Below are 23,600 nucleotides of genomic sequence, written 5' to 3' on the forward strand. Positions count from 1 at the left end.
TCAGAGAAGTACGATTGTAGTCTAGGGACATGTACTGATCAGGCATCTTTTGAAATTCGACCGGTCGGTCTATCTTGAAAAATTTTGACTCAAACCAAAGCTCTGATACCACTAAATGTAACCCCCACAGACCGATAAGGTTAATCAGATCCGATCCAAGGTGTCACATTTGGGCCACCGGAGCGACCCACTGTAAAAATAGCGGAAAATTTAAAACTTTTATTGAAACGTGTAACTTATAAAATCAGTTGTCACTATTTAAAAATAAAACAGACGTCCAGACTCGTATATAAATCAAAATAAAATTACATGCCCCCTAATCACATGTACCATACTCTGCAACAACGCCGGAAGAACTCCCTTACTGATGTCGATAGCTGCACTGGTACAATTCTTTTAACCTGAAAATGTGAGTAATAGAGTGAGCTTTGAAAAGCTCAGTAATACAGAACTACCAGATGATGCTGATGAACATGCAGATACAGATAAAATATATATTTCCTTATTGTTTCCGAACATTTACAGATTTTTATGCTGAGCAGAGATCCTACTGATATTTCAGGTGGTAACAGACAATGAACTTTTAGTTCAGATGGAAATATTTCGGATGACTGAATTCAGGAGATCAGAATATGTTATCTAGTGTGTTCCCATAAAACCAGTAAAAAGATACAGATTTTTATTTTAAAACATATATATATATATATACACCTCATCCTTTCACAATCTGTTTGTGTAGGTTCCCTGGAACCATACACCCCGCACAACCAGTAAGGCCCTGAGCACACAGCCGAGAAGCCTGCAGATAATCTTCCTCCAACAATAAACCCCCCAGATAAAACATTTCTCCGTCGGTAAACGGAGATATCAGAAATCAAAACAAAATTCAGAACAGAATCCAGATCAGAAATCATAACAGAATTCAGGTAATGTATCAGAACAGAATTCAAGTCGGAAATCAGATAAAATATTTATATATAATTAGGGAACACACCAGAGTTTACAGATATTATTCAGAGGTATTGGATAATCTTATCAAACAGAAAAACACAGATCTTCAGTATACTGATAGAATATCGGAATTCAGAATCACTATTGGAAGAGTTCAATAACTGACAAAATCATCAATTATTCAGAATATGACTTGTGCTGGTAAGGAAGAAATGAAGGTTTAGGACATTTACAATCTATGTTGATTAATCAATTTATCGAATAACTCCAAATGAATAGCTCCCAGAAACAATACTTATCAACTTGTCAATTCATTAACCTTCCATGGTATTTACTCTTTAATACCAAATATTATTATCCATAGATCATCTTCTGAGTCATCACTGAACAGATCTTAAGGAGACTAAAAAAAATATTCCAATGCTCTTAATTTCATTTCCACGCTTCCACAATATCATATAATACTGACTTACTTGATTAATTTGTTCATAACCCATTGTAATTATACACTATGTAAACTCATTAGAGTTTCCAGACTTATCCAAATCACTTACTAAATCCTCAATCATTGAAGTTACCTAGTTCATTTAGCAGTCGTGTCCATTCCAGTTACTTCAGGATTTTCCAAAGTAATTCAAACGTTCCTGAATTTCAGATACATGTTGTATTTCCGTTCCATTCAATTTGGTCTTCGTGGTTGATTTGTCGAACAAATGTTCAATTCTTAGTATTGAATGCGATCTAGAGTTGAGCTGAGCTGAATACTTCCAAAATTATCATTGAGCTAAACTTGAGAAGACGAACATGCATTCAAGTAATATCTATGTCGTTCAGGTACTGACATATTATTAAGGTTGATCGACTCACTTATGTTATGTTCCATAACTTTTAAAGGTAGTCCAACACCTATGCTTATTTGGATTCCTTAATTAATCCAAGGTATTTACTTAGTTTAGGCCATAAGGTTATTTTGGTAACTTTGGTGTTCAGTTTTATTCCATTTATTTCAGAGCTCGAGGATATCCAATCATTCCTGAGCTTGGTGATATTCTTGGGTCATTTACATTACAGGGGTATTTTGGTTATTGTACAGATTCAGTGTACTTTAATCATTTCCTTCCGTCTGATCTTACTATTAAATTCGATCTTATCATTTATTTCAGTCCTTTCGAACAATTCTGACAACAGAACACCCCCGACAAATTGTTCTTCAGGTATTTACTCATAACTCGGATATTTCCGGGTCAAGTGCCTTCTCAGATTTTACAAACGGAACATCAGGAATTTTCCTTCACTAAGTTAGGATTTTAACAGTCAAATCTGTACTTAATCGAGTTAAGTATGGATCCTCTAAGTATTTTCTCATTCAGGGTTAACTCTGACTATTCTAACTCTTAAGGGCATTTTCATAATTCCTTAACCAGATAATTTCGATATTATCTCTTAACGAAAATAATATAATTTAGAGATCCTATGGTTAATTGCTTTCTTGAACACTCTCTGATCTTGAAATAATTCCCTTAACAGACTTCTAGTATCTTGCATAAGCCCTCTTGGGGTTAAAAACCGGTTTTCCATAATTTTCAAGTACAACTAACATTTCTTATGCACATCAATATATTTATCAGATCAATATGTCTTTTCAGATTTATTAATCCACTTCCAGGGACAATTCTTATCATTTTCCAATATAAGAGTAATTTCATATTTTTACCCTACCGAAGTATTCTCATAATTTCCCATCCAGTACCTTTAACATTTAACCTTTGATGATATAAAATATAATTTATAAATCCATGTTTGATTTCTTTATCACTAATCACAAACTTGTAATTTAATTCTAACAATCTTTCAATCTCTTATATTAATCATTCGATCCGTATTCAGATACCGAATTTCTACCACATTCATATCGATTGTAGAAACTAATTAACTACACAAATGAGACCAACATTATCTTAATCATGCATTTACCAATATTCACATGTTCTAAAAAGCATAAAGAGATAGTAAAGTATTACCTCGATTTCCGTGTAATACTGATCGACCATAAAAATTCCATTTGAACACCTTTGATCTTCAATTCAACTTCCAATAATTCCTCAGATACATATCAACATAAATTATATCAGAAACGGAGCTTAATTGCGATAAACAGATCGAATCAGGTGATAAATCAGTGAAAGACAGCTTACCGAGTTCGAATTTGGCGAAACGAACTTCGGATTCGGATTCAGGACGTCGAAAGTATAAAATATGACTTTTCGGAAATTTGAAATTTTCGGTCAAAATCAAAGTCAACGGGTTTGACTGGTAATTTCGAGGCATTCGGGTTCGAATTTTGAAAAATAGGCAGTGGAATCGGATTTGGAACGTCGAAAAATGTAAGGATAAATATACTCGGTCGAAGTCAAAGGTCGTTTAATGCCCGGTCAAAGCCGATCAAAGTTTTGGTCAACGGTGGTCAACGGGCAACGAGTCAACGGTCAACGGGTCGGGTCTAGTCAGCAGGTCGGGTAAACAGGTCGGGTCGGGTTATGACCGGCCAAACCGGTCAACTATGCACCAAAACTGGTCAAACCGGTCATTTGGACTATCTCCACGCACAGTGGCAACGCGTGGGGGCACGTGGGGCCCCTTCCGGCTACCTAAAAATCACGGAAAATTCTTAAAAAATTATTTTGAGCGATTTCAAGATACTTACAAAGTTCGGTTCACAATTTTGAACGGCGGAGAGCTCGATTTCAACAAATCGAAAACTTTGACCGCTTCACCTCCTCACGCGCCGTTGTCGACGGAGACCAAGGATGACACCAGCAAACTCGTAACGATACAACGAACACGATGGTGTAGGAGGTGTCGTAAACGGATGACCCGATCGTCGTGAATCGATGAAAAACCAACTAAAATCGAGTTATTATCGACAATACTTCCGACTGAAATTAACGACGAACGACGACAATTCACGACGAAATGTTTGAGGGGTTTTGTTCCTTGGTTGACAATGAACACGATGGTAGTTTCGACTCGTCGATCGGACGTCGGACGATGAGTAAATCGGAGTTGAAAGAAGGGTTGAGGGAAAAACTGGAAAAATAATTCTGGAAACTGACGGGGAGAGATTTATAATTCAACATATATAAAAAATGATTTAATCATAGGTTTAGCCACTGAATTTTCTTCACTTCTTAAAACGGTCTGCCAACTTTGAAATTATTCAATTTAATCTACAATTTCTTCCAAAATTCCAATTAAATTCACCACTTTATAATTTCTTTAATTTAGCCCCTAAATTGGGGTGTTACATGTTGTCTTCTTGATCATCATTTTCATCATCATCACAAACATGGTTTTTGTTATCTTGATCATCATTTTCATCATCATCATGGTCACTAATGCAATCCTTCTCAGAGTTGTATTGATCATCATGATTTCCATCATCTTTTCTTCCTAGCTTGGCATATTCCTCAGGTGATGTAGAAGGAAAAATTTCACCCACCCTACCATTTTCTTTGTTGGCCGTGTTTTTTGATGAACGTTTGGAGCTACTTTGATTCATCTGTTACATGTAAAGGAGGTCAGCATCAAGGCATTTGACAGAGTAAAGTACCATAAAACAACAAAACGTGAGAAATGGATTGCTTAGGTAATTCACTCTCCCAAAGAGAAAGTATGCATTTTAGCACCTATCAACTACCAAGTTCATTGACAATGATGACATATGAAGAAAACAAGTATATATGTCCTGCTCAGTTAAGAAGCACTTTAGACAATACGAGTACAAAAACAATGTTTAAATTTTTAAGGTCTAGCATAATTCACAGATTATAGCATGTGAAACCTGCCAATGCAGAGTTATAATGATATATCTAAGAAAGTTTGCATGCCTTGTCAAACTAAAAAAGATTGAATTGTTTATCCAAGAATGATATATCTTTTTTATGTGGTAGGTCACAGTCAATAGCAGGTTTTGGTCTAAGTTCTAATACCCTCGCGCCACTGGGTCTTGCCAAAAAGATCTATATCGTCTCAACCAAGGGAAATTCAAATCAATAAAACCTTTTATAACTTCTAAGCATTTATTTAGTCTTTCCTTCACGAGTTACATCAAGGTAAATCCCTTCTATGCTTCTGCTATATTAGAAGTTTGGATCCACTAAAATTTTACTATAAATCATAAAAGTTATAATTAATTGGATAGAACTCCTAATTATTAGCATAATCATGAACCAACTCAATTACTATCATCAAACAGTTGTGAATTATTTCCAATAGCAGAAGACTGACAGCAATATCAGAATCGTAATTGGAGACTTACAGCACGTAACAATGTTCTTCTATCCCTCTCTCGAGCATTTTTAATTGCCCGAAACAATATTCACACAAATTAATCAACGAAAACTAACATAAGAAAAACACATCGAAAAGATTGCTCCAAACCAACCTCTTCAAGCATCTTTTGCTCTTCTTCAACCTCTGCAGAATCCCTGTGAGAGCAACACAGTCAGAAGTTCAATGTTAAATCTTTTACCCAAATATATGTATCGGAAACTAGAAACAAAAAAATTCTCAAATGATTCAAGGACAAACCTCCCAACTATTTGATCAACACGACATCGACACTTAGTACACACTTTTTGTTCCTTTGCACATCCTATAACAAGATATCCAAACCCAGTTGATTAATTTTCACAAAATAACTACATTTGACATACATTTCGCTCAATTTGACGAGAAACTGTTGAATCAAAACAATCAAAGAACTAATAGCAGAGGAAACGAACCAGAACAAAGATTATGATAGGCTTGACGCACATTACGTTTGGAGCAAAGCTGACTGCCAAAATAAAAAAATAATATAAATAAAATGCACATAAACCATTATTTTTCTTTTAAAAAACTTACCATTTTGCAGGCTCCGTTAAGGGTTTATATTTGCCATAACGACGCTTCCAATCGATTTGTTCTTTGCATCGAGGGCAAACTCCAGTTATATCAGAGTAAGGCCTTAGCTTCCCTCCAACTTCCTATTGAAAATAAAATTTTCAAATTTAAATAAAAATATATATGAATAAAATGAAAAAGAAAAATAGCAGTAATTGATTACCTTCTCGTTGATTTTAACACCGGCGTTTGGTTTCCAGGCGTAGCGATTTTGGTGCTTCGGTGGCCCTCGCCGACTGCTCATCTTTTGCTTGTTGGCTGCCGACTCAATCACTCTTCTCTGGCTAAAGTTTGGGATTTGTTGATTAAACCTAGACCATTTTTGCTAATTAAAACAAGCAAAAAAAAAACTCAATTTTAATATACGATTAAAAAAAATTATCAATTTTATTATTTAAATAATAACAAATCCCGCAATACCTCTTATTAATCATATATTAAACCTGTTGCACCGTAGAACTTGTCATTAAAACTGGGTAAACTACATATTAAATCTACCTACATATTTTTGTGATTTTATTTTGATCAATTAATTATTTGTTTATTCAAAATCATTAATAATTTTATGTTATTATTATATTTTAATGACTCATGATTAAAAAATTACGTAAAAAAATTATTTTTTTCAATGATGATAGATATTAACTTATGATGATACGTTGATATCATCATTAATTTTTTAACGATTGGTGATCAAAATAAAATTAAAATATATCATTAGATATAATTTAAAAATGATTAATTAGGTAATCGAAATAGAACTACAAAATTTTGTAGATAATTAAATAGATAATTTATTCTAAAAATTATATATTTTTTTCTGATTTACTCTCAATAGATAAATTTTTGAGCTTTTAAATAAAGAAAGGATTAGTGTATAAAAAAATAAATTATAAGATAGTACTAAACTTCGTTTATAATATTAAACTTTTAATTTTATCAATTATAATATTAAACTTTGATTTTCATTTCAATTATATTACTATATCGTTAAGTTAGTAATAAAATGATAACATGACTAATAGTTACTGATATAAATGTCAAATTAAAATGGTGTCATTTTAGTACTCCTGTTTTGGCATTCAAAAGATTCAAAACAACGTCGTTTTATTTAATAAAAAATTGAAATTGTTTACTTAGAATCTACCAATTTGAATTTTTGTTATATTTTTATAAAAATTATAAAATTATAATTAAATTATTTCTAGATTTCTAAATAACGTAGAGGCTAAACCTAAATTTTCCTAATATTATACTTTTCTCTTCTTCCTTCTAATCTTAATCTGCATAGCCATCTCTGATTCATTCACAAAATTAAGACATTTAAATAATAAAAAATGGTAGATCCAGGGTTCAATTTGTCACTTTTTGAAACTACCAGTACCTAAGAAATATTTATATCCAAAAAAGTTGGAGGGGACAGGCGCCGCGCCGCCCTCCGTGATCCACGTGGTACCGTCCCTGAATCACATATTCAACGTTCCGACTAGAATTCTTAAAAGGAAGACGTTCCAGCTAAAAAAAAGGATGAAATCGAAGCTAACAATAACTCTCAAGGTCTGGATTTCAAATGAGAAATCCTTTGTTTTCAATCTTATGTTTCTGTCGAGCATCTGAAAGCAAATTAAAGAAGATCAAACACCCAACGACCAAGGGAAATGGTAAATCGTCACTTCCACAACACCTATACCGTCGATTTTCACTCGACGAGATCAGAGCTGCTACCGATAACTTCGATTCCAACTTGGTTCTTGGTAAAGGTGGCAGTGGCGTTGTATACAAAGGCTTTTTCGACGACGGGGCCTCGGTTCTAGCGGTGAAACGCTTGATGGGATCGTCGATACTTGAAGACTTTCGAAATGAAGTGCAGCTACTTCGCCAGCTGCGACACCAACATCTTGTTTCTCTCATCGGATTCTGCGATGCCGGAGACGAGAAGATTGTAGTGGTGGATTACATGACCCAAGGATCTTTGTTCTATCATCTCCACGGAATTCGCCAAGATCCCCTCACTTGGAAACAGAGGTTAGAGATCTGCATTGGGGCAGCTCGTGGATTGCATTATCTTCATGCAGGAGCAAAGCGAGCAGTGATCCACCGTGACATAAAGTCCAGCAACATTCTGTTAGACGACCGAATGCTTTCCAAGATTGCTGATTTCGCGTTGTCTAAGATAGGCCCATTTAGTTTATCGAAGGATATTTGGTACTCTGGGTTATTTGGCTCCTGAGTTCTTGCATGAAGCTAGACGTTTTCTCCTTTGGGGTTGTTTTGTTGGAAGTAATTTCTGGTAGAAAAGTAATAAAGTTTGACGTGATGGACGCTGCTACTCGATATATAATTCCTTGGGTTAAAGAACACATGAATGGAAGTGTTTATCAGATCATCGACCCATTTTTGAAAGGGAAAATAGCTCCGAGTTGCTTAGAGAAATTCCTGGAGATTGCTTTCAGTTGCATCCATGTTCGGGAGCATAAACGGCTTGCTCTGGGTGAACTTGAGGCGACATTAGAGCTTGCTTTGGAGCTCCAAAACAGGGCAAACTCCGAAATGGAGTGGCTCAATCCCCATGGAGAAGTTGTGTATCAAGAAGTAGATGTCTCGGCATCTGCCTTCAATTACGTGGCCGATGTATTCTTACCCCATGGAAGTTCTGGCCTTCATAACTTGAACGTTGAGGATTCATTCAGCTGGAAAACTGAGGATATGGTGTCAGAAAATTGAAGATATTGAATCTGGATGTTTGGACGAGTCAAATTAGGTGTCGTTAAGCAAATTGAATTATTTCAATCCCTTTCTTCTGGTAGCTTCCTTCATTATTATTTTATTTTTATGTCGTGAATTATGTGTGCGTCTGCTATGGTTAGGAAGGTGCAGTTGACACTACACATTGATCAATTAAATAATTCTGATGACTAATATCATCTTAGGCATTGTTAATTCTACACGCTTGAGATGCTAAGTTTTTTTAACCTACACATAGGGTCATTACATTTATAAAAAATCATTTTAGTCATCTATTTATTTTCAAAAAGTCACCAACGTTTACTTTCATTTTTATTTTGATCTCTTTCCCATAATTTTGTTATTGACATGTGTCTTTAAATTGTAATGATACATGTCGTCAGATTAATTATTATATGTTCATTTGCCATGCTCATTCTTGTCAGGGTATTCATTTGGATAGAAGTACAGACGAAGGAACTTGGGGAATTCATATGTGAACTCGCCACGAAAGATACGAGCTGTCATGTAAGGAACTTCAGTGACAGGATTCTTTATACGAAGCAAGGGATGCAAAAGAAGACGCATTAGAACGATCTTCATCAGCGTCGGCAACCCAGTTTCTGCCATCCTAGTAGAATGTAGTGTTGGACGAAGCACCACAGTACAAAAGTATGTAATCGGTAGGAGTACAAGGAGCTGAAATTGTTGTGGAAGCTGAAGAGAAAAGGGCGAGGAAGACGACGGTAATTAAGAATAGCATTGTTATTTTAGTGTCATGTCTTGGAGCCCTGCAACTTCGAAAAGTTATATAGCAGAGTATGACTTGAAGGTCAATTGAGTATCAAACTGCGAACTACCAGTTCCAGCTAAGGCTTAATGGATTGAAAATGCAAACCAGCTAAGTTGTGAACGACTGGAAACAGGGACTCCACAGACTTGTTGCATGTAAGAAGTTTCAAGAGTAATGACATTTCAGTTGACCAGTGTTGAATGAGCCAACGATTTTAGTGGTCGGCTCATGTAGAGAGTGGTTATGAGTAGTTAGTTTGTTGTAAATATTAGTTAGTTTTTACTTTAGCTACTGTGTATATAAACATTGTATTATTCATTTTGCAATATAAGAGGAATTATTTATACTGTGTATTTACAAACTTTACAGCTCATGAGTGTTTTTTTGTTGTTAAGAAGCATTTATTGATCCTCTAGTTCTTTTAATAAAATGATGAGTTTATAAGCAGTAATGTTTGAGTTTGAAGGTGAGAAAATACGTAACTTTTGAGTTAAGTGAGGAAGAAGAAATGAAGGTCAGCTGGAATAAATAAATATGCGGACGTAACTCGCAATGCTGGCCGAGACAAGAACTTTTTTACTGTAAATCAAAATTTTAAAGCATAAATTACATGTTTAGTTCTTAAACTATAAATTTTATTCTGTTTTGGTGTCAAAGTTTTATTTTTTTTAAAACTATTCTTATCGTTCAATTTAAGTTTCATTTTCGTATTCTTCTATTAAAAATTTAACGGAACTACCATACGTGGTACGTTTTTCATTTGGTAATGATGTATACAGGTATATCGATGTTTATTATCTCCTTAAAACAAGAAACCTCCTTAATTCTCACCCTCGTATCTTAGTCCGGTTCGTTCGACGGGAGGTAAATGGAGCGGCTCACGCACTTGCTAACTATATTTCAACATCGTCTTTGCCTTTATATTTTTAATCTATAATTTCGGATTGTATTGCTGCAATTGTTACGTCTTATGCTATGTTCAACCAATGAATATTGTTTACTTTTTTAAAAAATTGACATTTAATAATAATATAAATATAATTTGATCTAAACATTAAAAAAAAAAGAGGTACACGAAATTACCTAGAAATATCTTATATTACAAAACCTTCTTTTTCCTTGAATTCCAAGGAAAAATTCTATTGGATCTTTATCAAATGAACTTGGAATTATTGTGAAGATTCCTAATCAACAGGCTGCAAGTTTCGTTCATCGTCCTTGGGGATCTCTAATCTCTGAGAACACTGCCTTTGACGACTGTTTATCAGAATACTTAGTAATAAAACTTTGTTCATCACTTCTTGTCAAACTGAAAGTACAAATGCTCCTGGAATTCATGACATGATCGCCAATGCTACTGAACACTTCCCCACTGTCATCTTCCATTGCATAGGCTGTAAAAGGGGTCTCCTCGTCGACTTCTTCTTCGATGCTGGCACCAGCATTAGGCGTGATCCCCCTCCTCCACAAGTTCTTGCAATTGAAGTGCGTACTGTAGTCCCCATACCACGGCATCCATCGATGGCCTCTCGGTTCCTTCTTCATTCAAGCAACTCGTTACCACTTCAACGAATTTTTTTCAAACACTCGGGCACAATCTTACCTTTCAAAAATGGATCGACGATTTTGTGAAGTGTTCCATTTTGATGGCATTGTTGAAACCATGGTGCTAAGCTTACCTGAGCCTTCTCAGAAGAGCGGCTAAGGGGGGGCCTAGCACATAATATTTCACAGAGGACCACTCCTGTTAGGTATGGCTCATAAATATACTAGTAAAGAGGACAGGAGATGGAGCGGAGTGAGCGAAGCGAACATCAACTGTTCTTACAAAGAAAGTCTCGTTGTGGGGTTACGAATTATGTGGGTTGGGGGTGCGGGGGCGTAGCCCCGCGGTACGGTACAGGGTTAATTTTGTAATTATGTACCAGGGTTTTCTATTATAAATAGAGATGTAACCTAGACCTAAAATATCATTGAATAAAAACTTCTAGCGCCGCCTAGGCACCGAGGACGTAAGCACATTGTCGAACCTCGTAAAATTCTCGTGTTCTTTTGTTTTCTTTACCCGTTTTCGTCAACAATTGGTATCAGATGTCAGGAGCAAAATTCGAAGTCGCGAAATTCGATGGTCAGGGTAACTTCGGATTATGGCAAACGAGGGTGAAGGATCTATTGGCGCAGCAAGGGATCTTGAAGGCTTTGCGATCTACAAAGCCGGCGTCGATGGATGAGGAAGATTGGGAAGAATTGCAGCAGCGAGCGGCAGGAACCATACGATTATGCTTGGCGGACGAGGTCATGTATCACGTCATGCATCTATCGTCTCCAGACGAAATTTGGAGGAAGTTGGAAAGTCAGTTTATGTCCAAATCCTTAACGACAAAACTGTATCTGAAGCAACGGCTGTATGGGCTGAAGATGCAGGACGATCACGATTTGGCGCAACACGTGAATGTCTTCAATCAAATCGTTTCTGATCTGGCTCGGCTTGATGTGAAAATTGAGGATGAAGACAGAGCGATGATTCTGTTGTGTTCGTTGCCTCCCTCTTACGAACACATGGTGACTACTCTTACATATGGGAAAGAGACTATCAATGTTGAGGAGATTACTGCAGCCTTGTTGGCTCACAACCAGCGGAAGCAGAATGCAGGGGAAAGCTCTCAAGCCGATAGCTTATATGTCAAGGGTAATCGAGATCGTGGACGGAAGCCAGAGAAGGCAGGGTCCGGGAAGCGGAATTCCAGATCCAAATCCAGGGATAAGAAGACGATTCACTGTTACAAGTGCAAGGAGGCGGGACATATGAAGCGAGACTGTCCGAAGTTGAAAAAGCAGACTGATGAGAAGCGTGATGGCTCATCCAAGTCTGTGAACGTGGTCGAGGATGATAATTCTGATTGCAGTGAGGGTGATATGCTTTCTATTTCAACGACACAATTGACGGATGCTTGAATTCTTGATTCTGGATGTTCTTATCATATCACGCCAAATAGGGAATGGTTTTCGACATACAGGCCGGTTAATTCTGGTTCAGTTTATTTGGGTGATGATTGATGTTGCAATATTGTTGGTATTGGTGATGTCAGAATTAAGATGCACGATGGCTCCGTTCGGACGTTGAGTGATGTTCGACATATCCCAGACTTGAAGAAGAATTTGATTTCCTTGGGCACTTTGCACAAGAATGGTTTTATCCCTAAGGCTGACGAGGATAGGGAAACCATTCGGATTGTTAAAGGAGCATTGACTGTGATGAAAGGCAAGATGACTGCAGGGAATATCTACAGATTGTTAGGGAGTACCGTTGCAGGTGGAGTTCACTCTGTTGAGTCCTGTGATGATACGACAAAATTGTGGCATATGCGCCTTGCTCATCTTAGTGAACGTGGTATGGCAGAATTACACAAGAGAAACTTGTTGCATGGTGTCAAAAGCTGTAAGCTCGACTTTTGCAAGTATTGTGTTCTTGGTAAACAGACTAAAGTCCGTTTCAAGACTGCGAAGCACACAACTCAAGGGATTCTTGATTATGTGCATTCTGATGTATGGGGGCCTTCCACGACATCGTCTTTGGGTGGATCTAGGTACTATGTTACTTTATTGATGATTTTTCATGGAAAGTTTGGGTGTATTTTTTGAAACAGAAATCTGAAGTTTTTGAGAAGTTCAAGCTGTGGAAAGCTGAGGTAGAAAACCAAACAGGACAAAAAATCAAGTGTTTGCGGTCTGACAATGGTACGGAGTACACAGATTCACAGTTCCTACAATTCTGTAAGGAGCATGGGATTCAGAGGCATTTTACAGTGCGCAAGACACCACAACAGAATGGTGTTGCGGAACGAATGAACAGGTCGTTGAATGAAAGAGCCAGATGTTTGCGGTTGAATGCGGGGCTTCCCAAACACTTCTGGGCTGAGGCTGTTAACATGGCGTGTTACCTTATCAACAGATCGCCAAGGGCATCGCTGGCTGGGAAAGTTGCAGAAGAGGTATGGACTGGTCATGATGTTAGTTTTGATAACTTACGGATTTTTGGTTGTCCTGCTTATGTGCATGTACCTGCTGATGAGAGATCCAAACTTGATGCAAAATCGAAGGAGTGCATTTTTCTGGGTTACAAGAAAGGTGTCAAAGGATTCAAGTTCTGGGATCCAGTTGCGAAGAAAGTTGTGATTAGTAGAGATGTCGTTTTTGATGAACAATCCATGTTGCAGCAGAAGCAAGACACGACAGTGGTGGATTTCGAGCAGTTTCCAGTTGAGAAACCAGAAACTTCTCAACCGACTTCTGGTGGTTCCACTACGGATGATTTGCAGGATTATAGTCTCGCCAGAGACAGGGTGAGACGGACGAATATAAAGCCTCCGAACAGATTGGGTTTTGAAGACTTGGTATCTTTTGCACTTATTGTTAGCAGTGATGATCCGGTTACTTTTCATGATGCCGTTACTAGTCAGGAAAACGACAAGTGGATGGCAGCCATGGTTGAGGAGATGGAGTCTTTGAATCACAATCGCACATGGGAGTTAGTTCCCCTTCCTGAGGGTAAGAAGCCGATTGGTTGCAAATGGGTGTATAAGAAGAAACCATTAGTAACAGAAAAAGATGGGGAGAAGTTCAAGGCTCGTTTGGTAGCGAAGGGTTTTTCACAGCAGAAAGGAGTTGATTATGATGAAATCTTTTCTCCTGTGGTCAGGCACACTTCAATCCGAGCAGTACTTGCATTGGTGGCTAGTTGGGACTTGCATTTAGAGCAGATGGATGTTAAAACTGCTTTTTTGCATGGTGATTTAGAGGAACAGATCTACATGCGGCAACCTGAAGGTTTCACTCAACCTGGAAACGAGCATTTAGTTTGCAGATTGAAGAAATCTTTGTACGGGTTGAAACAGTCTCCGAGACAGTGGTATAAACGGTTTGACTCCTATATGATCAAGATTGGCTACAACCGATGTGAGTATGATTGTTGTGTCTATGTTAAGAGCCTTGATGATGGTTCTTTTATTTTTCTATTACTGTATGTTGATGATATGTTGATTGCTGCGAAGAACATGGATGATGTTATCGGTTTGAAAACTTTATTGAGTCAGGAATTTGATATGAAAGATTTAGGTGCTGCAAAGAAAATTCTTGGAATGGAAATTTGCAGGGACAGAGACTCAAGGAAATTGCGGCTATCTCAACGGGGTTATGTTGAGAAAATGCTAGAAAGGTTTGCGATGAGCAGCGCAAAACCAGTTAGCACTCCATTGGCGAATCACTTTAAGCTCTCATCAGAACAGTGCCCCAAGACAGATAAGGAAGCTGAAGATATGGCAAAGGTTCCGTATTCTAATGCTGTTGGCTGCTTGATGTATGCGATGGTATGTACTCGTCCTGATTTAGCTCATGCTGTTAGTCAAGTTTGTAAGTACATGTCTAAACCTGGTAAGCAACATTGGGAAGCAGTCAAGTGGATCTTTCGGTACTTAAAGGGTACTGTGGGACATGGAATTGTTTTTGGGAGTTAGCGGGATAATCCTTTGGTTGTAGGATATGTGGATTCAGACTATGCAGGTGACTTGGATAATAGAAGATCTACGACATGGTATGTCTTTACTCTTGGTGGAGGGCCTATTTGTTGGAAGTCTACTGTTCAATCTATTGTGGCTCTATCTACAACTGAAGCTGAGTACATGGCAGCAGCTGAAGCTGCAAAAGAAGCTTTATGGCTTACTAGTTTAGTGAAGGAGTTGGGTGTTCAACAAGGTGGAGTTCAGTTGCTTTGTGATAATCAAAGTGCTATTCACTTGGCTAAGAATCAGGTGTATCGTGCTAGAACTAAACATATTGATGTAAGGTTCCACAAGATTAGAGAGTTGGTTGCATCTGGAGAGGTTTTGTTTCAGAAGGTACATACTGATGAAAATGCCGCTGATATGTTCACTAAGCCAGTTACGACAGACAAGTTCAAGCATTGCTTGGACTTGTTGAATGTTTCGAGTTGTTAAAGAATCAAGGTAACCCAACCCACATTGAATTTTCAAGAGGCAGGATATTCGCCAAGGTGGAGATTTGTTAGGTATGGCTCATAAATATACCAGTAAAGAGGACAGGAGATGGAGTGAGCAAAGCGAACATCAACTGTTTTTACAAAGAAAGTCTCGTTGTGGGGTTACGAATTATGTGGGTTGGGGGTGCGGGGGCGTAGCCCCCGCGGTACGGTACAGGGTTAATTTTGTAATTATGTACCAGGGTTTTCTATTATAAATAGAGATGTAACCTAGACCTAAAATATCATTGAATAAAAACTTCTAGCGCCGCCTAGGCACCGAGGACGTAAGCACATTGTCGAACCTCGTAAAATTCTCATGTTCTTTTGTTTTCTTTACCCGTTTTCGTCAACAACTCCGAATGAATATACATCGGATTTTTCTGTCAGTTGTACACGACGGGAATACTCGGGATCCAAGTATCCGAAACTACCTTTTACTACTGTACTAACATGGGTTTGCGACATATTGGTCGGGCCAACACTAGACAAGCCAAAATCCGAAACCTTAGCCACCCATTTCTCATCCAACAAGATATTTGTCGTCTTGAAGTCTTGATGTATGATTGTGTGTTTAGCACCCGAGTGAAGATACTGCAATCCAATTGTGGCACCAAGACAAATCTCTAGTCGTTGTTTCCACGGAAGAGGAGGGTTTTCGGTGTTGTAAAGATGATCACGAAGTGTTCCATTGGCCATGTAATCGTACACGAGGATCATCTCGCTGCCATCGTTGCAATAGCCTATCAATGAGACCAAATGGACGTGGCGTAGCTGGGAAAGCATCTCGATCTCGGTCCTGAATTCGTGAGAACCTTGTTGAGACCCCGGTTTCAACCGCTTGATTGCAACTTGCGTAGCCCCACAGTCAATGAATCCTTTGTACACGTTGCCGAAACCTCCGACGCCGATAATGGAAACATCGTCGAAGTTGTGAGTTGCAACTTGGTTGACTTGGATGATTTCACTGTAGAGGAAAACTGACTCAACTGTAAAACTCCCTCAGTATCTTTGACTCTCATCTTTCGACGCAAAATGAAGAAACAAAGAAGAGAAAGAACAACAAAGCCCGATATTACGCCTCCCACGATGCCGAATACTGCTTTGTTGTTCTTCTTGGAATTGGTTGAAGTCTGCAGGGAATTTCCTCCTTCATTTACTAGAAGTGGATCAGGGTTAGGTCATGTCCAGGGTTTTAAATCGCGGTCGCATTTTCGGTTATTTCGGATTTATCGTGATTACGGCCGTCGCGAGTAACTTGGACGGCGGCAAAATTGCTATATCGCGGCCGAAATCGCGGTCGCATACCGTTTTTTAAAATCCTGATCCTGCCAGAACAACATCATTGCTCAACTTGAAGATTTCCAGGCCACTCAAGATTGCATCAGAATAAAGAGTTCTCCAAGCTGGCGAAGGATGCAAACCAATAGAGAGATTTTGTTGTTTTTTATTTCCCTTTGGTCCTATTGCCACTACGTAATCCCTATATACTGGAATCACATGCCCACCACTCCATGCTATAAGCCTATAACATGTGCTTGAGTTTCCGCAGTTAAATTAGCTAAGAAGATCTCAAAGACTCGATCACCTTGTTGAGTTATCTCATTTTGGAACTCATAAAAATGTAACCTTACAAAGTAATTGAACCCAGAATCAACAGGAAACTCCCAGGTGAGAGTGTAGTTCTCATTCTCTGTCTTGTTCGTCCCCATGGTCCTGGCAGTTACATAAACCTCCTTTGGAGCAGAGAATGATGGGATTTTACTGCTGAAGGTGAGCTCAGTCGTGGTATTAACAGGAAGAGCACTTGGTTTCATTATTGTCGCATAGTCGTTGTCTTTTAACCAGTGCCGGAGCATCTCAGAATCATCTCCTGGTGAGATTTCCTTCCCACCAACATTGATTCGATACATCTTCTCAAAGGTAGTGTTGTTTTTTAGGGTGTACATATTATTTGTCATACAAAATTATTAGTTGTCATACAACTAATAATAGTTGTATAATGCATAATAATGATTCATAATGCATTGTAAGTTGGCAACAATAATGGTTCATAGTTGGCACTAAAAATGGTTGAAAAGTGACATGGCAAAATCTCACATTTAATCATTGTAATTTAGGGTATTTTCAATATTAGTCCTTAAAGCTTCTACTATAAATACCCTAGCTCATTTAGCTTTAAAACTATCCAAAGCATTCTAGCTTTCTTCCAATACTAGAGAGAATTTAGAGAGTTTCTTGAGAGTTGTTTTCTCCTTTTTATCAAGAGAGAATTATTATTGTTTTTCCTTGGTAGATTGAGAGAAGTTATAATTCTTATTTTCTCATAGTGAAATTCTTCTACCGTTGCCCGTGGTTTTTACCCTTTATTATTTAGAGGTTTTTCACGTAAATTTTGTGTCTCTTTTATCTTCATTTTTATTTTCTCAAATTATCAGTTGCGATTTTGCTCTATCCGATAGCCGTATTCCGCAACAATTGGTATCAGAGCCAGATTTGAGTGTATAAAATCTGTTTATTGTCTTTGTGGTTGCCATCAAAAGGTGAATCCTCCAACATAAGAAAGTAAGAATGTATTACCCATTCTTTGAAGGTTCCAGAGAACTATTCACGATAGTGAAATAGTGGGAGCTATCCGTAATAGCAGCTATGACAACGAAATTTGATATTGAAAAATTTAATGGGAGAAATTTCTCATTGTGGAAATTGAAGATGAAGGCAATCCTGAGGAAAGACGGTTGTCTAGCAGCTATCAGTGAAAGGTCGATAGATTTCACAGAAGACAACAAATGGATCGAAATGGACGGGAATGCTATGACAAACTTTCATCTAGCATTAACAGATGAAGTATTGTCAAGCATCGAGGAGAAGAAGACAACTAAGGAGATATGGGATCATCTCACCAAATTGTACGAGGCTACATCGTTGCACAATAAAATTTTTCTTAAGAGGAAATTGTACACTCTCCGGATGTCAGAATCTATTTTAGTGACGGAGCACTTAAACACACTGAACACTTTATTTTCTCAGCTTACATCCTGAGCTGTAAAATAGTAGAACAATAACGTTCTGAACTTCTACTTCAAAGTCTACCAGATTCGTATGATCAACTCATCATTAACTTGACAAATAGTAATATCACCAGTCTAGTCTTCGATGACGTTGCAACTGTTGTTCTACAAGAAGAAAATCGGCGCAAGAACAAGGAAGACAAACAAGTAAATCTATAACAAGCAGAAGCGTTGACAACGATGAGAGGGAGATCAACAGAACGTGGCCAAAGCAGCAGTCACAAACATGGTAGATCGAAGTCGAGAAACAAGAAGAATTTAAAGTGTTACAACTGTGGAAAGAAGGGTCACTTGAAAAAGGATCGTTGGAGTCTAAATAAAAACTCCAATCCACAAGGCAATACTGCAAACACTTCAGATGATGGAGATGCTTTATGCTGTGAAGCGTCAACCACCGTAGAAGGTAGAAAGAGATATGCAGACATATGTCTCATTGATTCGGGAGCTACATATCACATGACCTCAAGAAGAGAATGGTTCCATCATTATGAACCTGTCTCAGGAGGATCTATGTATAGTTGCAATGATCATGCCTTAGAGATCATTGGTGTGGAAACCATAAAATTGAAGATGTATGATGGAACAATTAAAGTTTTTTGAGATATGCGGCACATGAAAAGCCTGAAGAAAAATTTATTATCCTACGGATTGTTGGATAATAATGCAAGCAAGATTGAAACACGGAATGGAATCATGAAGATGTTCCGTGGAGCGCTTGTGGTGCTGAAAGGCGAAAAGATAGCAGCAAACTTGTACATGCTGAAGGGAGAGACTATGCTAGAAGCAGAAGCCTCTATTGCCTCATGTAGTTCAGATTCTGCAATGTTATGGCATTAGAAACTTAGACACATGTCAGAACAAGGAATGAAAGTCCTTGTGGAGCAAAAGCTACTTCCAGGCTTAACAAATGTATCACTTCCTTTGTGTGAGCATTACATAACAAGGTAAGAAGCACCGGTTGAAATTCAACATGTCAAATTCTAGAGCCAAAAGTGTTCTAGAATTGGTTCACTCTGATGTATGGCAAGCACCATTACATCCCTAGGCGGAGCAAATACTTTGTCTCATTTATTGATGACTACTCTAGGAGATGTTGGGTGTACCCTATTAAGAAGAAGTCAGATGTGTTTTCCACTTTCAAAAACTTCAAAGCGTGGGTGGAACTTGATTCTGAAAATAAGATCAAGTGTTTCTGAACAGATAATATAGGAGAATACACAAGTGAAGAATTTGATGATTTTTGCAGGAAATATTGCATCAAAAGACAGTTCACAGTGGCAAACACTCCTTAACAAAATGGAGTGGCAGAGCGGATGAACAGAACCTTGTTAGAAAGAACAAGAGCAATGTTGAGGGATGCATGCCTAGAAAAATCATTATGGGCAGAAGCAGTCAATACCGCCTGTTTTTTGGTGAATCGAGCTCCATCAACTGCAATAGAGCTGAAGACACCAATGAAGATGTGGACTGGTAAACCAGCTGATTATTCAAACCTCCATGTATTTGGAAGTATTGTGTATGTGATGTACAACGCCCAAGAAATTTCAAAGTTGGATCTAAAATCCAGGAAATGTAAATTCTTGGGGTATGCTAATGGAGTAAAGGGGTATCGCTTGTGGGATCCCACTGCCGCAAAGTGATCATCAGCAGAGATGTTGTCTTTGTAGAAGATAAACTACAAAGAAAAGAAGACGATGATAGCGCTGAAAAGTCAAAGACTACACATATACATGTGAAAAATGAGTTTGAACAAGGAGATTCTTCTGAAGTAGAACCAGCACAAATGAACAAGAACCAAAGAGCTCTGAAGTTTCAACAACTCGTCAATCAGATCGTGTGAGAAGACGTCACAATTGGCACTCAGATTATGTTATAGAAGGTAATATTGTATATTGCCTTTTAATAGAGGACGGTGAGCCATCAACATACCAGGAGGCAATAAACAACTCAGATGCTTCACTGTGGATGATGGCGATGCAAGAAGAAATTGAAGCTCTTCATAAAAATAATACATGGGACCTTGTTCCACTACCACAAGGAAGGAAGCCAATTGGTAAGAAATGGGTCTTCAAAATCAAACGATATGGTGACTATCAAGTTGAGAGGTATCGTGCAAGACTGGTGGTCAAAGAATATGCTCAAAAGGAATGTATTGATTTCAATGAAATATTTTCTCCTGTGGTTCGACTAACAACAGTTCGAGTAGCTTTGGTAATGTGTGCTACATTGAATTTACATCTAGAGCAGCTAGATGTTAAAACAACTTTTCTTCATGGAGATCTTGAAGAAGAGATTTACATGCTCCAACCTGAAGGTTTTGAAGAAAAAGAAAAGAAGAACTTGATTTGCAGGTTGAACAAATCTCTGTACGGTCTAAAGCAGGCGCCAATGTGTTGGTATAAGAGATTTGATTCCTTCATTATGTGCCTTGGATACAACAGACTTAATGCACCCAACAAAGATAATATTGAAGAATTGAAGACGCAACTGGCTAGGGAATTTGAAATGAAGGACTTGGGATCAACAAACAAGATTCTAGGGATGCAAATTCACCGAGACAGAAGTAATAGGAAGATTTGGCTTTCACAAAAGAATTACTTAAAGAAGATCTTGTCACGATTCAGTATGCAAGATTGTAAGCCAATTTATACCCCTCTTCCTATTAACTTCAAATTATCCTCCAGTATGAGTCCTAGCAGTGAAGAAGAGAGGATGAAGATGTCTCGAGTACCGTATGGATCGGCAGTGAGAAGTTTAATGTTCGCTATGATATGCACAAGACCAGACATTGCACAAGCAGTGGGAGTGGTTAGTCGGTACATGGCGAATCTAGGAAAAGACCATTAGAATATAGTAAAGATGATCCTGAGATACATCAAAGGGACCTCAAATGTTGCATTATGTTACGGAGATCAAATTTACTTATCAATGGGTATGTTGATTCTGACTATGCAGGGGATTTGGATAAAAGCAAATCTACTACAGGATATGTGTTTAAAGTTGCTGGTGGAGCTGTAAGCTGGGTTTCAAAATTGCAGTCAGTTGTGGCTACATCCACAACATAAGCAGAATATGTAGCAGCTACACAAGCCAGTAAAGAAGCAATTTGGTTGAAGATGTTATTGGAGGAGCTTGGGCACAATCAAGAGTATGTCTCTCTGTTTTGTGACAGTCAAAGCACATTGCATCTAGTAAGAATCCAACATTTCATTCAAGGACAAAGCACATACGAGTTCAATTCCATTTCATTCGTGAAAAGGTGGAAGAATGGATGGTAGATATGCAGAAGATCCATACCAAAGACAATATAGCAGATTTCATGACGAAGGCGATCAATGCTGATAAATTTACCTGGTGTCGATCCTCTTGTGGCCTGTCAGAAACGTAAGCAACATAAAGGTACAAGGTAGAAAGAATGGTGTGAAGATATGATTATAAGTTGTAAGTTGTATAAGTTGTATAATGCATAATAATGATTCATAATGCATTGTAAGTTGGCAACAATAATGGTTCATAGTTGGCACTAATAATAGTTGAAAAGTGACATGGCAAAATCTCACATTTAGTCATTGTAATTTAGAGTATTTTCAAGATTAGTCATTACAGCTTGTACTATAAATACCCTAGCTCATTTAGCTTCAAAACCATCCCAAAGCATTCTAGCTTTCTTCCAATACTAGAGAGAATTTAGAGAGTTTCTTGAGAGTTGTTTCCTCCTTTTTATCAAGAGAGAATTATCATTATTTTCTCCTTGGTAGATTGAGAGAAGTTGTAATTCCTATTTTCTCATAGTGAAATTTTTCTACCGTTGCCCGTGGTTTTTACCCTTTATTATTTAGGGGGTTTTTCACGTAAATTTTGTGTCTCTTTTATCTTCATTTTTATTTCTCAAATTATCAGTTGCGATTTTGCTCTATCCGATAGCCGTATTCCGTAACAGTACAATGTTCCCTGAGCCTGGCCTGTAAAAGTTACCCCATCTTCATCTCCGGCTGCTGCATAATATAGATCGGATGGCATGGAAACAACTTCGATTCCATTGATGAAGGCAAAAGAATCAGTGATATCAGGACTTGGAGGGAAGGTTATGTTTAACCTTTGACCCTAATCAACATATAAACAATATTCCTTGACAAGTTTAGGTTCACCACGAGCATGAAGTAGAGCACTGAAATTCCGGAGAAGTATAGAAGAACCAGCTTTAACAGAGAAGAAAGCTTTATTAGAATGGTCTGCAAAGTCTGGATACAAAGTTGGATGGAAGTAGAAGCGAATGAACTTTGGGCCAGCGGTGAGGGGAATTGAATAGGTGAACTCTGAGTAAGATAGACGTGCGGTGGAATAAGGGGTCGGATCAACTGATGAGGGCAGTTGGGATTCAAGTTTAACAGCTGATGATTTGTTCTTATTGTTTGGTTGCTCTATGGGGATGAATTTTGCACCGACATCTCCGAACCATAGACGGCCATCAAGAGAAGGGACACTCGTGGAAGAACCACAATCAATTCTGATGTTTTCTCTAGGGATGTAAGGTGTAGCATAGACATCTCCTGTAACAGGAACGACATGGTATTGAATGAAGAAGAAGAGGCAGGGAAGCAGGAGAAATAAGAGGTTTTGAAGGCAAAAAGTAGTTTTGCTTGAATTCTCCATTGTAGGGGAAAAACGGAGAACCAGAGAGAGATGCATAAGGAGAACAAAGCTTGCAAATGAATACAGCAGGACAGTGTTACTGTATTACATTTTAATTTTCTTACAACATTCTTCCTTTCCCTTCTTCCACATTTGTTTTCATTTGCGTAGTCTATTTACTGCAATTCCACATTGTAGATTGATGTATATTAGATTAAATGTCGCGAAAAACCATTAAGAAATATTTGATAAGTTACTGCCATTACACCGTATGGGCCATGGAGGACTTTGTCGTTAGTACTAGACCTTTCGGCACGACATTTTTGGTGCTATTTATCATCTGTCCAAATGATACGACGCAGTTGTCCGAAAAAATAGAGGTCGTGAGAGACTCACTTTGTAGATATTTTGTTTAACATGAAGTGAATCACGTTGACAAGTCAATGCATGT

General features: G+C 38.0%; 1 protein-coding gene and 2 pseudogenes across 1 annotated transcript; 1 reads left to right on the forward strand and 2 right to left on the reverse strand.

Annotated features, from left to right (window-relative positions):
* Positions 1-4,215: 4,215 nt before the first annotated feature.
* LOC120152097 (uncharacterized protein C9orf85 homolog) lies at positions 4,216-6,203 on the reverse strand. Its single transcript, XM_039164390.1, has 7 exons — positions 6,059-6,203; positions 5,857-5,978; positions 5,736-5,788; positions 5,542-5,605; positions 5,396-5,438; positions 5,270-5,317; positions 4,216-4,510 (listed from the first exon to the last, which is right to left on the reverse strand). The coding sequence occupies exons 1-7, from the start codon at positions 6,137-6,139 to the stop codon at positions 4,253-4,255; spliced, it is 669 nt and encodes a 222-aa protein (XP_039020321.1). The 5' UTR covers positions 6,140-6,203; the 3' UTR covers positions 4,216-4,252.
* Positions 6,204-7,465: 1,262 nt separating this feature from the next.
* On the forward strand, positions 7,466-8,619 carry LOC120152124 (annotated as a pseudogene).
* A 1,911-nt stretch (positions 8,620-10,530) lies between these two features.
* On the reverse strand, positions 10,531-23,208 carry LOC120152115 (annotated as a pseudogene).
* Positions 23,209-23,600: the final 392 nt, after the last annotated feature.

The sequence above is a fragment of the Hibiscus syriacus genome, unplaced genomic scaffold, assembly GCF_006381635.1.
Source record: "Hibiscus syriacus cultivar Baekdansim isolate YM2019G1 unplaced genomic scaffold, ASM638163v2 tig00111085_pilon, whole genome shotgun sequence".
Classification (NCBI taxonomy): Eukaryota; Viridiplantae; Streptophyta; class Magnoliopsida; order Malvales; family Malvaceae; genus Hibiscus; species Hibiscus syriacus.

Coding starts and splice junctions, on each gene's coding strand:
- LOC120152097 (XM_039164390.1), bottom strand. CDS start 6,139: ATGAGCAGTCGGCGAGGGCCACCGAAGCACCAAAATCGCTACGCCTGG. Junction 5,789..5,856: donor TTAACGGAGCCTGCAAAATG/GTAAGTTTTTTA, acceptor TTATTTTGGCAG/TCAGCTTTGCTCCAAACGTA. Junction 5,439..5,541: donor GTTGATCAAATAGTTGGGAG/GTTTGTCCTTGA, acceptor TTGCTCTCACAG/GGATTCTGCAGAGGTTGAAG.